The 14,310-nt window shown below is 36.0% G+C and overlaps 1 protein-coding gene across 6 annotated transcripts; it reads right to left on the minus strand.

Moving 5' to 3' along the window:
- Window positions 1-5,501: 5,501 nt before the first annotated feature.
- LOC140744028 (ubiquitin carboxyl-terminal hydrolase 7) lies at window positions 5,502-13,449 on the minus strand. Of its 6 annotated transcripts, none has more exons than XM_073075468.1 (12): window positions 13,329-13,449; window positions 13,121-13,222; window positions 11,611-11,930; window positions 10,756-10,919; window positions 10,220-10,479; window positions 9,662-9,836; window positions 8,674-8,866; window positions 8,066-8,219; window positions 6,450-6,583; window positions 5,924-6,020; window positions 5,813-5,828; window positions 5,502-5,721 (listed from the first exon to the last, which is right to left on the minus strand). In XM_073075468.1, the coding sequence occupies exons 2-11, from the start codon at window positions 13,202-13,204 to the stop codon at window positions 5,814-5,816; spliced, it is 1,596 nt and encodes a 531-aa protein (XP_072931569.1). In that variant the 5' UTR covers window positions 13,205-13,222; window positions 13,329-13,449; the 3' UTR covers window positions 5,502-5,721; window position 5,813. The 6 variants fall into 6 exon arrangements, with proteins under 6 accessions (XP_072931569.1, XP_072931568.1, XP_072931566.1 ...); XM_073075467.1 differs by having other exon boundaries at window positions 5,798-5,828; XM_073075465.1 differs by having other exon boundaries at window positions 5,914-6,020.
- Between the last annotated feature and the right edge of the window lie 861 nt (window positions 13,450-14,310).

Consider the following 14,310-nt stretch of genomic DNA (forward strand, 5'->3'; position numbering starts at 1 on the left):
GAAAATGTGAATTAATCTTAATTTATTTAGATTATTATTTTATTATTGTTGTATTACTTAAATATCGACAAAAATAAAAACTACCATTTCTAACGTATTTTCTTGATAGGTCAACACCTTTGTTTACATTTTGGACACCTAATTATGAATCAGAGTATAAAACATAAACGTATAATAATTCGCTATGCATGAGAATTATTTAAATTGATTATTGCAACGAGATTTCAACCGTTGCTTGAATTATTGTGGCACTATTGTATAACCTTGTAAGAAACATTCGTGATCAGAAAATATCAGCACAACCGCCAGACCGCCATTTTTGCTTTAAAAGCAAGCGCTGCTGTCTTCTGGTTTGGTGGTTCTGGTTAAAGTAGACACCAGGGGTAGCAACGCATTCATGGCTGACCGTGGCAGGACACTAAACCTATCTGAAGTTGATTATGGAGATTCATAGGTGGCAATTATATTGCCACTCATCATCAGGTGGAAAGAATTTTCGCTTGCCATTTCAATGATGTTACAAAAAGTTGACCTACGTAGTATATTATTACTTTATTGATACATAGTAACGTAATATTTTTTAATAAAAAAATTGTGCAAATACAAATAGGTATATCTCTTATATCACACACTTATCTTTAAAACACAGAAACTCAATCGTAGTTCTTATGGATATACAAATGAACAAATCCGGACTTAAAAGAAGCGGAAACACTGCGTGGTAAAACTTGATTGCAATAAATTATAATCAGCGTTGTGGGCTGTCCTGCAATTGTTACTACAACGAGGGTCCCTTGATTAAGTCCTGATTCCAACCACGTTTCTCATTGATTGGTTCAATGACTTTTTCACGCTTGTTTCAATTACATTTTATTCACTGAATTAGATTATTGTTCATATCGATTAAAATCAGATTTACGGATTAGGATGAAAATTAAATTAAGAGTGTTTTATTTTTATTAAAATCATTACATATTTCTATTTGGCATAGGCCTGAATAGTTCTTTAAAAAAAGGTTTCAAGTTGTATGAAGTCTTCCATTTCGCAGATTGCTAACGCTGCTTGCCATGGCCTAAAACCCTTCTCGTTCTGAGACCTGTACCCAGCATTAAAATAGTATTAGTTGACAACGACATATTATGTATATTAGGTGAATACTATTTGGCTGCCATGCTCTGAGTCTGTAGATGTAAATGAACCCTTAATAGGTTGAGACCTATGCTCTGCAGTGGAAGATAATGAGGAGTTGCAGCACTGCACGCATGTTTAATAGGTAATAGTATAACATTAACTTTCAGGAATTATTTGTCAAATTAATTTGTTATTTCACAGATTTTATTACGATGCCGAAACGAATTCTTGTAAAAAATTACCTCCACCGGGTTGCTTTACCACCGAGAATAAATTTTTGTCATACGATAGCTGTGCGCGGAAATGTCATGCTGGCCAATAGATCCTGACCTTTAAACCGTGGTAACAAAACCAATAAACTATTTGATTTGCATATTTAATAAGGTAATAAAGTCTTTTGTGGTTTGACTCATGTCACGGCTTTATTTTTGTATAACCTTATGATATGTGTTTATATGTTTTAGACAGACTTAGATTTGAATTAGCAAACGAGCATTTAGTCCACGTGATGTTAAGCGACAACCTCCTCCCATGGACATATTATGTCCATAATATATGTCCATAATAATATTTAACTACTAATAGAATGTAAGACTTATATGAAATCGACTACGGACAGATGCATTCTCACACGCCTCTCTCACACACTTCTGGAGACTAAGTTGGAAATTATGTAAATGTATCTCTTTTACTACAAACCACGATACAGCAACGCTTATTACACTTACTACATCTATAAGACCGAAATTGTGTCTAAAAGCAGCGGACCAAGCTTGATTGAAATAAATTATAATCAGCGTTGTGGGCTGTTCTGCAGATGTTTACTACGAGGGTCCCTTGATTATGTATTAGTTTCCTTTACCCTCGCCTCTTATAGGCTGATACAATGTTTTATTTTGCACTAATCTGCGGCACTTCCCATGATTGCTGTCATAAAAGCTAAATATTTAATTATAATTTCACCTTAATATTACCTGCTCTAACATTCCATATTTATTATTTATTTAATGGCAAATAAGTGAATGAATTGAGTTAATGAATGAGTAAAAAAACAATGTTCATTCTTTTTAATAGCATTACGAAGTAGTAGCATTCATTGCAATAGATTATTCTTAGATTTTAATTACCTCTAAGCCCGTTGAAGCAATAGTGGAGGGCTATCCGTCAGGCCGGAGGTAATCCCCGATCTCTCAAGATTTACTCTAGCTTCTTTGTGTAATATTTGTTTCATTACAACAAATAAGCTGTGTCACGATAATGATAGATTTATAAAATATCATGAACAAAATGTGTATACATATTTGAGGCATTGACGTATTCAATTAACTTTATGGATTTACAAAAAAACATTTTCGAAACAATAGAACGTTTCCAATAATTAAACTCAAATAGATTAAAATTGTTTGTGGCTTGGTTGCTTTAAAGGGTTTTAATGGTTAGCTTTCGGAATTTTTCCATGGAAAGTCTAGTTTGTTGTTGTTTTCTCAACCATCGTTGCATTTAAATGATTCAAAGCTATATTACAAGGGAGTTTTATTGTAACATTGAGCAGGTTCAATAAACTCGATTTCATTGGAAATTAAATTCTAAGTTCCTTTAACGATAAAAGAAAATATCGTTAGAAATCTACGCTTGAGAATTCCTTACATATTATCAACATACAAACATATTATCAAAGGTATGCTTAACGCATACACTTATTGTCTAAACCTCTCTCATTCTGAGAAAAGAACCATGTCCGCTTGGATAGTAATAGTTAGACCACATTTTTATTCACAGTTCAAGTACAATATTTACACACAATGCATTTAAGTGTATCTGAAACACCAAAACGCAAGTGTGGTTAAACCCTAAGACATCGTTATAACTCGCCGATTCTGCAAAAAGTTTATATTTCATTTAACCCGCCGTCGGACTTTTAAATAAAAATAGTTTGAGCTTCGGTTGGCGGGCTAGCAATTACCGGGACTCGGCTTAATCCTGGCGACGAAGAAAAAGTCTCCTAATTAATAGTAGAGCTTCAGGATTAATTAGCGAAGATATGCCGCTCTCGGCTCTTATTATTCGGATTTTGTGAGCCGCTTCGTTCGAGTGTGCTCATTTGTGAGATTATTTTTGTGGTCGGTGCTGTGATGAATATTCTTTTATTAAGAGCCTTTGGGAATTACAGTAATAAAGGATTTGTAAGCGTGCAAAAAGTATGAAACAATAGGTAGTGTTTTTGAACTACTCTTTGCTGAGTTTTCATTAATATAAGTTTATAAACTATAATATTATATTTTAAGTATTTATAAACTTATTATGACTTCAAGAGCTACTTTTCAACGTGTTGGTCAAAAGTAATCGCATATTATTTTAATGTGACCACCTCTAAGGAGATTTTAGTGTTCATTGGATACACTTATAGGGATTAGGGTTTATTTAAGAAACTATTAACATCAATAAACTATTATAACGTCTGAATTATAACGTGACGTTTATTGTAGTAAAAGATATGTAAAAGATGGTAGATAGGTCTTATTTACATGGCATTTTGTGCATTTGTGTGCAGAGCTGTGCCATCCCAAGATTTTCCTAGTTACTTGTGCGATATCTTCGACTTTTTTATCTGCGATCTATTTGCTGGCATCGACTCAATCATTCGTCTCAGCCCTCCATTTTATGCACCACTTAAATTGCCTTCACGTCATTAAAACAAGAACACACCAACAAAGTCCATTCAAGGAGAAAAAAGTAAAATCCAAAATGGAGAACCGTTTGTACGGATACGTGCAAATTGTACATTGTGCTGCTAGTTCGTTAGGCCGCTTTTTGTTACGCTTCGTTTGATTCTCCAATATCGGACAATTTGGAGCGAACTGCTCCAAAAATTAGCGAAATTGGAACAGAGGCTGAGTAAGCGCCATTACTCTCAATTTGGAAACAGACAAAGTATATTACCTCATATTTGCAAGGAGGTACCTTTATACTACGTTATCATATTTTATATCAATGATTTGAAATCAATTTCTATCTGCTCTATCTGTATCTATATATCTGTTTTAAACATTTTCTTATCGTACCGTACTGTATAACTATATCAAGCAAATATAAGCCCATGTTATAATAACTAATTATTATTACACTAGACTTTACAATAAATAGTCCACTGTGTACACATAACGCTGTACACATTTTACTAAAATATAAAGTTGATTGTCCACGGATTGTACGCAAAAACGTTTAACCATAGATTTAGATATTTTTTGCCACATATCCAAGCGTCAAGCTGAGCAGTGACGTGTTAACGTCACAGCCAGTAGGGTTTTTCCGAGCATCGTCGTCACAACGCCACTGGCCGCGTTGGATAAAGAATGTCACATGTTATATTTAGCATTTACTGACCAGAGATGTACATGAAATTGTAAGATAATCTTCATTCAGATATCTGTCTGAACGGGGATCAAACCCAAAACTCCTTGCGCGTCAGACCTGTACGGCCAATGCCACGCTGTTCTAAGATTTATCGATATATGAATTACTTTCAGAATTAACACTGTAAAAATGACGCTTACATTCCGAACTGATACATGTATGCTAGTAAATTGTGTCAGTTAATACAACCTGGTTGAATGAAGTTAATTAATAGCAGACTACATTCATTAGACGTCCGTTTACTAAATCCGCATGGTTTTGTCCCGGTAAAGGATTTGCGCTATCCGTAATTGGAGCCAAATTTATCGCGTTTTCACGGTAGATTTATAGTCAGAAGGATAAGCCATTTTTTAAACAGACAATACAAATAGCTATACAGCTCTATGTGACGATGCTAATGCCATAAACTTATTGGCAGCGTAATCTACTAATTAAATAGTATGTAATTTGGGGTAGGTAGATATATAAATTTCGTCTAATGGTAGAAAGAAGAATCACTTCTAATTTTTATTTACCAAACTATCTTTACTTATTACAGATCAGTGACGGACTAAGGTCGTCGGAGGCCCTGAGCGAAAAGTTGAATGGAACTGCAGAAACTTCCTGTGATTCGGTGGATTCAGTGACCTTTTTTTTTCGTTGCCTGCTACATATTTCATAGATTGTTTAGTTTTGACGACCTTTTTTTAGCAACTGTGCTTGGAGGCCCTCCAGGATCAGAGGCTCGGGGCGGACCACCCCTTCCGTCCCCTCCTTAAGCCGCTAGAGTTCAATATTACGAATTAAACGTATATCTTACGAATATTATAAAGTTTATGAATTATACCAATATTTTACGAATTATAATTACAATTTCAAAAATGTAGAGATCTTGTATCTTTAGAGTATCAATGCATATTAAGAATTAAATATCGATGAGTCGGGACCCAAATTTCATACACAAAATTCAAAACGAATATATGGCAACTTTTTATTAACAGAGGTACATAAATAATTATAACAAAATATACACAAAGTAAAATCTATGCGGACATAAAACACTCGATCGATTTACAAATTATCGAACCGCCATCGGCAAGAACTCCAAAGTGATTTTAACTACTAAACTTACTACTGTTATCTGACTTCGATGTTCGTATCGGATTACCTCCCTTTATATTTAGAGCCGGCTAGGGCCTGAAAAGTGAAGAATTGTTTTAAAGCGTTGAATATCTTCGAATAATACTTCGCGGAACTCACAGACGTGTCAGACCTAATTTTTCTGCACCTTATTTTTCTGCCGCCTGTAAAACGAAAGGACCAATGCTTATATGCGATAGGAATATAAACAACAAACGGTGTTCCGTCGCGTACAAGGTTGATATTTACATGTCCTTACCATCTCGTATCGCATCTCCTCGGTGATGCGCTCGCAAAGATCGCTTGGAATGTCGTTTTCAGACACTTCTTGTAACACATACTTCAGTTGCGATGTTCTGTAAAACGAAAGTTAAAATAGTACTGAAATAGATATAAGTGACAAGAAGTTTTAGATATTTATTTCTATATTGCTAAAAAAATTTTTTTCCAGTGAATTCTGCTTCGTTAACAATTAAATTATTTATGTCGATGCCAGGCTGTATAGGTTTTGGGGTTTCAACAAGTAAATAAATACGGACCGACGTACCCAAAACCTTTTCAGTCTGATGTTTAGTAGACATCTAGAAAAACATAGACCGAAAATAAATTAAAATAATTTAAATAAGTAACTGGACCAAACCTCAGACTTAGAAGCTGTTATGTTATTTGCTAAGTAACCGAATGTTCTGGTACCTTCGAAACTATATGCCTTACATGTCTTTAGACATTTTTTTCGATAATTTACTATCACCTTCAATGGGTTTTAAATAAAGTCAATGTCTTACTGTATATAAATGAGCATGTATGCGCTGGTGGCCTTCCTCGCGAGGTACGGCGCGTCCTCCTTCCCGCCGAAGTTGTACTCAAGCGCTTCTTGCTTCGTGCAACGCGACACCACATCGTCGTCGAACTTGCACCACTGGTTGGTACATTTATTAATTAGCATCGACTTTGTGCAATGGTAGTGATAGCCTAGTGGTTACGAAACTCGTCCTCTCGATCGAGGGGTCCGAGGTTCAAATCCCAGGCACGCACCTCTGGTTTTTCAGTTATGTGCGTATTAGAAATTAATTATCACTTGCTAAACGGTATAGGAAAACATCGTGAGGAAACCTGCATACCTGATAAAAAAATCTCAATGTGAAGTCAACTAATACGCATTTGGCCAGCGCGGTGGACTATGGCGTAATCCTTCTTGTTATGAGAGGAGACCCGTGCATAGCAGTGGGACAGTAGTGGGTAGATGATGATGATCGACTTTGTGCTTTTTATATAGTAAACGAGCATGCAGCCAACCTAATGGTAAGTGGCTACTGCCGCTCATAGGCACTTGTAATCAACCCCAGATATTCTAACCTGGGATCGGCCAAAGATGTTTTGCTACCGTTGAGGAATAAATTGGAACTTCTCAGAACATGTGTTCCTTACAGCACCTGTCGAACCAGAGCAGCAGCGCGTAACACTGTTGTTATTGGTAAGCAGAAAAGGTGTGGCAGTGGTGCCTTTTCTGGCTATCGACGATTATCATATTTCATTCCTGGTAGAAAATCAGACCCTCTCAGTCTAAGTTACGATGCATTTGGCAAACAGAAAATGACTTAAAGTTATAATACTATCAGATATGAGTTACTTAATATCAAAATTTATCGCGAATTTTCATTAATATGGTAAAACTATCAAATACATTTAAATAATAAAATAGTATTCAACCTTCGTTCAAAGATTTATATTTAAATTGTGTACCTTGTAATTGGTCTCATTTCTTTTACAACTCTATTAAATTATTGTGCCATAACAAACAACTCAAAGTGAAATCCCTTTTTTATAATGAAGGCAATAAATAACTATGAACAATTAAATATGCAGACGGCGTTTTTAATTAAGTAAAACAATATAACTCGAAGTAACGTATTCAGATGTTACATTAAATATCACTATAATAGAAAAGGCGTTTCAGGAATGAATTATGATTTATTTTTTGTAATAAGTAATAGACCTGCAATGCATAAGATACTTTGATCAAGTGGTTTTATGATCTGAAACTATGTCACATACGATATTGAACACCGACATCTAGACATCCGTAATAGAGTACTAGACAGATAGGATAAGGATTCTATATAAATAACGATATGAGATCTCTAACTAGACGATACAGATGTAAGTTTATCGTTAGATATAAGCCACTTCACCACGTAATCATAAGGTACCGTAGATCACATAACAGATGCAATTACACTCTTGCGGTATTTTATTTGTTGCAATAGAGTAGAATTACACCTATGTGCTAAAAGTGTGGGTGTGAGAAGATGACATTTTGGAGAGAAGTTTCTTATGGGTATAATTTAGATGAGATAAAGTTGTTTTTTAATATAAAAGGAAACAAAAATATCAAACTGACCTTTCCATCGCCTTTCGGATTGATGAAGACCACGTAGTGACCGCCGTGGTTGTCGCCTGAGTGTACGAGAACCGCGTGAAGAGTGTAGTGCGCTGGTATCTGGGGTATCTCTTGCAGATATGGATCCAGATTCACTTCTTCGTAAAATTCAAACCTAAAGCGATGGTAAATGGAGTGTATTGCTCTTGGTCGTAGGGATCACCTTGACAGATGATTATTCGGCATACAAGCTTCATGATTAAAATATAATTCTTTGTTTTCTTTTCTACTTTATCTAACGTTCTTAAGGATTTTGTTATTAACAGTTAATACACTTTTTATCGTAAGGCTAAGGATATAGCCGCCGTAGTCTTTAAGGTAGGATAATGGAAGATCTTAAGGTTTACATGCACATTTCTTTCATCAATTCTAACTAGTGTTAAACACATCACTGCTGTTAATGACCAGCACTAGCTGTCATGTAGACTGCGAGCTGAAAACCTACTTGAGGTTTTCAGCTTGCTTTTCAATGTAAAAACAAGATGGTGGGTTCGCAAGTTCGTTCTACGTATTTAATGTTCAAGCAGTTTCTGCAAAGTTATCTATTAATAGTTAAATCAAAAACTCACCGATCATTAAACTTGATGGAGGCGTCACTCTGCGGGTCATAGTGGAACCGCATGAGGTGCAGATGTAGCACTGGTGGGAATACGTCAAAGCGGACTCCCTTCTCCGCCTCCTGCAAGCCGTGCTCGCCCGCGTCATATTTGTTCTCGCCGTCCAGCAGCTCCGTGCTGATGTAGTCTTTGAATGACTCGTATACTGCAATTGGTTTAAATGTTTGGTCTAGTCTCTCTCGGTGCTCTCAATCTATCACCGGCTACAGACTCACGCTGAGAACCCCCAGGATCACCCGAGAAGCGAGATTGTGATAGCATTCTTGCCTTCTCGTTCTCGCGCTCGCCTGTTCTCCGATCGGTGTCGGTATTTTCCCCCTTCTGAGGGTTTCAAAGAAGGTCGCATGAGTGTAGATGCATTCTCGGTTCTCATTTTTCGGCGAGATTTCTCGGCGAAACTTCTCACGTGAGTCTGTAGCGGGCTTATTAGATAACTCGAATCGTATTGGCTAACGGGATTCTAATTGAATTGTTTTTTTTATTTATATTATTAGATCACTGGAACTTTCCTATTTGTAGGGTCTCGGAGTTTTCAAGTGGTAGGCCCCATATGCAAAATATTGAGTCACTATCGTCAATATTTTCGTTATTTATTTTGAAAATAAAACACAATTAATTCTTTTGCAATATAAGTTATGAAGTACAGCAATGTATTTATTTCGTCTAAATTGTGAAGGAAAAACCCTGCACTTAAGTCACATATAATGTAACGGGTACTCACGATACGCAGTTTAATTCCTTTATTGCGGATATTATAAGTATCGGTTACCTATTAAAATATCCCAATTCCGCCTTAGGGTAAATTCCGCCTTATGGTAAAAATTCTTTTTGGCGACTCTTTCCAAATCCAGTAATTTCGGTGAACCACTGAGTAAAATTTCGTTGAAGAGCATACTTACGGTTTAATCGTATGCTAACTAATGTAAAGACAGAAACTCACTGTTATCTTTCCCCCTAACGCTAAGTTGGATATCATAGAAAGTTTCCACGCGGGTGCTGGTGCAATTAACATTTTTACACTTGATAAAAGAAGTCATTTTCCCTTCGAATAGCTTCGGCACCGTCCCTTCCACTACGGTTCCTTTCATTTTGTTTTCCAGCTTGTCTAACAATACCTTTAACAGAATACAGCTTGTTATTTGTAACAACAATGTTTTAGTACGCAAATAAATTGTTTATGGCTTTGATGTCATAGGGCATTACGGGGAGATAAGAATCTGAAAATTGTTTTGTTATGAGAGGACTTTTAATGTTTAGCATATTTCCTTATCCTATTATGTATTATATTGAAGTAAATTAATTTGCTCTAATTTTGAGGATGTCATCAGCGTCAGGCACACGCGGCATTCCAACATAGCTCCCGGAGTTCTCTTTGGAGTTGGTCGCAGCTGTCCAAGGGCAGTAGTTCCTACCCATATATCATCCAATGGACTGCATTCGCATTTACTGGTATTTTATTGCTATTCAATTTAGTAAAATAAAATATTTCTCAACGCACCCTGAGAAATTCCTGCACATCGTGTTGCATGAATGAATCCAGCGTCTCCCATCCAAAACTTTTTGTAAGTTTCTTAGTGGCGACTGGTTTATCGGAAAATTGGAGATCGTAGAACACTCTCTGTAGCGCAAACGCCACCGACTTTGAGCTGTCGTCCCCCACTGTCGGGATTTTGTAAACCGCCTTGCGGAGGACATTTGTGAAAAATAAGGTTTGTAAGAGTGAGTTCATGTAGCATGTTGCTCCTTGGTTTTTCAATCCTGTAAGAATTGTAAAGATCATTTGAATATTTTTTTATTCATGTATATTATATAAAAAATCAGTATATACACACCAAATCAGGAAAATATACATATTGTGTTATAGTAAGTAGTTAAGTACATATAGTAAGGGCCTTTTTCCTATCACGCCCTATGTGCAGATGAATTCTAAGCCGCGTGAAAGTAAAATAAAGGGCCAAATGCCTATACGACTTAGTTCCAATAAGAAATAACTTGAACTTGAACTTGAAAATTACTACAGAATAAAAAGCCTACCAATATAACCGGTATGTTTTTTGGAATCCCATGAAACTCCATGAGGTGCTTCGGCAACGACGTGCGCCTCAATAGAAACACAATCATCTTTAACATAGCCATTTTCGGGGTCCATTAAATCTTTCCAAGATATAAAATGGGCGAAACCCCAGTCATCTTCCTTTCTGGAAGAGATCATTTTAGAATGTAAGTTTAGTATTTTATGTCAATTATGAACATTAAATAAAAATTCCTGCTGATGAATATTTTAAAAAGGCAAAGTAAAAAGCACCAAATTATGTAAAATTAAAATAATTGCACTTAAATTCACACATGCATTTGAATCCATTAGGATTAAAACGCATGTAGGTCTGTGTCGATATAATCCACGCCAGAGGGGATTCTAGTATGGAGCTATTATACTCGTATATTGCTACACAGGAAGCATTACAAGTGGTTTGCTTTGACGCTGTCCACAAACCAAAAACAGAACAGTTTAAACAGAATAATTTATAATTTAGGTATTGCAGTGCTTTAAGCGCTGTCACTGTAGTCGAACTATTAAGTTTATCCATGTTTAATAAAATAACAAATTTTTACGGCATATAGTTCTAAATTGCAGTAAGATTGCCAGACGGACACCATTTTTTTTTATTAAGATTGAAGTGGCAAACGAGCTTGCAGTCTACATTATTGTACATGGCTACTGCTGTTTATGGACATCTGTAATCGACTCCATGTACCTAGATCGGGTTCTACCTGAAGCCATTCACAGATGCTTTGCAACCTTGAGGATCAATGTGATCGCCGTATGTAAGTCCTCAGTATTTTTAAAATTGTGACAACTCTACAAAATAAGTAAGGAAGCCCACTCACGGATGATACATGTGATGAAGTTTCCTGCACAAGTGTTCGCCGTCCGGCTTATACGAGAGAAGCTTGAGCTGCCCGAGACCGTAGCAAGACCAGCCCGGGGAGTCGCAGTCCCCATTGCACTGGAGGAAGATACCCAGCGCCTTCTGCTGTTGCCGGTCTGGCGTGCTCGTGTGCCGGATCAAGACCAGGATCCGCCACGGCAGACACCTCACATAACATGGCTCTGACAGCACCTGCTCCTTCAGTTGGCTGATGTTTTGGACTGTGTATCTGAATGTGGCTTCGGATCGAGCGATGTCCTCTTCCTCTTTGATAGTCTCCTAAAATACCCAAAACGAAAAAAAACACGAGCAGGTTACATGTTTTAATGTTTCATTACACTCTGCGCTTTAATTTCAAAATCGACGTCAAAAATGAAAAAAAATCAATTTAACCGATTTTTATAATAGTGGCACCAAGCACTTGTTGTTATGCTCCCCAAATATGTCCCACAACTCCAAAAAGCATCCGAGTTCTACTTGAAGCCACCCCTAACTTGATAAAGACGAGCCACCCCTAACTTTTAAAGCTTCTATAATATCTTTAAGTTATTCAAATCAGATCGCAAGACTGCGAACTTGCGAAGATGTGGCCAGGTTTAATTAGCTGCAACGGAGTTGTTGTCGCAATCGTAGCTAGAGCTTTAAACTTTACACACACACATATCATCACAAACCGCTCCAACATAATACATTGCAAGTAATACATAAAGTTAAGAGGGATAATAAGAAAATACATAGATAATAAGGGAACTTCTTGTCTTCTCATTAGGACTAATGAGCAGACAAGAAGGCATGCACAATAGTGACCGAGAAAGCTCCCTTAATGAATAACATGAACGTTTCCACTTAACTCATGGGGACTGCAATTCTTTGTTAGCTAAAGATGTTTTATGTAAGGCGTATGGCAAGCAGAAGAGACGTGAGGCGTGGATGCGATGCTGTTAATTTATTTTTTATGTGTATGTACGTGAAGTGAAGTGCTTGGGCTACATTGCCTGCGTTAGTAACTATAAAAAGGGACGTCGTGTTTATGCCTGGCGCATCTTCTATTTGTCGCGTTTGTTTAGCTATAACAGCAATAAAGATTTCATTGATATCGCTGCTAGATATTCTCCCTTAAACAGAAAACTGGGCAATGATACGCGATTAACATAATAAATAATAGTTTATTACATCGTATCTGTCCATATTGGAGAGCTGAAATACAAATTTTGCGTTGGATTGTGTGGACGTATGTCTATGCTCTCCAGTAAGCATAAATATACAGTACTATGTAATTACGTGCACGTGAATATAGTAAGTTATGAGGGGAACGCCACATTCTAACCACTATTCAAACAATATGTCAATCATTTTTATTTAAGGCTACCCTAGGATTATATTAAAAAAATATGCATAAAAATAGGGATGGCGTTATTAAATATTTCATAAATTTAAGTATATATTTTGTACTTTCTCTGACTATTTACCGTAATACTGTTCACAACATTTACGGGAATAGTATCAGGATTGTTGCAGGGTTTTTCATTATCTGCGCTGCCCGTCTCAATCATTTTCAGCAGCCACCAAAACTACGGATAACAGACAAAAGTTTACCAATTTTTATACATCACAATACAACACTAGTTTGGAAATTGTTTAACATAATTATATTTTATTAGAAATATTCTACGATACCTTATTTTAAAATATACATATTGATTGTTATCAAAAATAAACTACTTTTGTAAATTTTTAGGCCGATGACATGCGTCAGCCTTTTTATTTTTTGAGTAGCTAATTGGACGTTTTTCGAACTATAACGTACCAGTATGATTATCTCGTACATAGATAAAATATCCACTTGTCGGTAACAACGCCTAAATAATATTAAGACTTCTGTTGCTGTATTGTTATAATGACGTCATAATTTTTTCTATTTTAGTTCTACGATTCTGTTACTGTTCTGCGATTAAAAATAGGTAGGCGTTTTAAACATTTTTCTTTGTACGCTGGAAACTCATTATTTGTACTTTGTAGTAGCAGTAGTTTCGTTTACCAAGTGGAACCAGAACGATTGATTTTTAATTTGTGAACATAAATTAATTTCCTATTTTTTATGTTAACACAAGTATGATGAGTGTATGCGTTTTATTTTTAAAATGTGTTTTTCCGTTATCGCGTTGAAAAAATCTACGAGTTATTAAAATTTGACGTAAAACGGAAGTGAAACAATGAAAGCAATAGGGACTATCTATAGATCTCACCTTTTCATTCATGAATGAGTTTTTTTTGTACGAATCCGGCTTTGTTTTAATACTCTCATCGTAGTTTCATTTCAGTGAAACTTTTTTGTTATTGTGCTCGAAAAGATTGGTGTTGTATTTTTTTTGGAATGTAATACCTTTATCTTCATGTAAATGTATATTTTATTGTCTGTGCTATTTTTTTGTATATGCGAGACAATTTAAGGTATACGTAGACTATACCTTAAAATGGAGCGGCTCTGTGGTTTTGAATTCGGTCGTACATTAGGAGTCCATGGATTGAATTGCAGACTGGTATTTCAAATTAATGTGTATATCAGGCACTATTATTATGGTATACTTCAACAGTAACGGATAACATTATATGGTAACCTAAATGAAAATTAAATTCTGAGTATCGCTTTTATTTTGAA

The sequence above is a fragment of the Epargyreus clarus genome, unplaced genomic scaffold, assembly GCF_041222505.1.
Source record: "Epargyreus clarus isolate Ecla_fem2 unplaced genomic scaffold, WU_Ecla_fem_2.2 ptg000008l, whole genome shotgun sequence".
NCBI classification, from domain to species: domain Eukaryota; kingdom Metazoa; phylum Arthropoda; class Insecta; order Lepidoptera; family Hesperiidae; genus Epargyreus; species Epargyreus clarus.

Coding starts and splice junctions, on each gene's coding strand:
- LOC140744028 (XM_073075463.1), bottom strand. CDS start 13,204: ATGATTGAGACGGGCAGCGCAGATAATGAAAAACCCTGCAACAATCCT. Junction 11,931..13,120: donor ATGTTGTGAACAGTATTACG/GTAAATAGTCAG, acceptor TGGGTATTTTAG/GAGACTATCAAAGAGGAAGA. Junction 9,837..10,219: donor ATGTGCAGGAATTTCTCAGG/GTGCGTTGAGAA, acceptor ATTCTGTTAAAG/GTATTGTTAGACAAGCTGGA.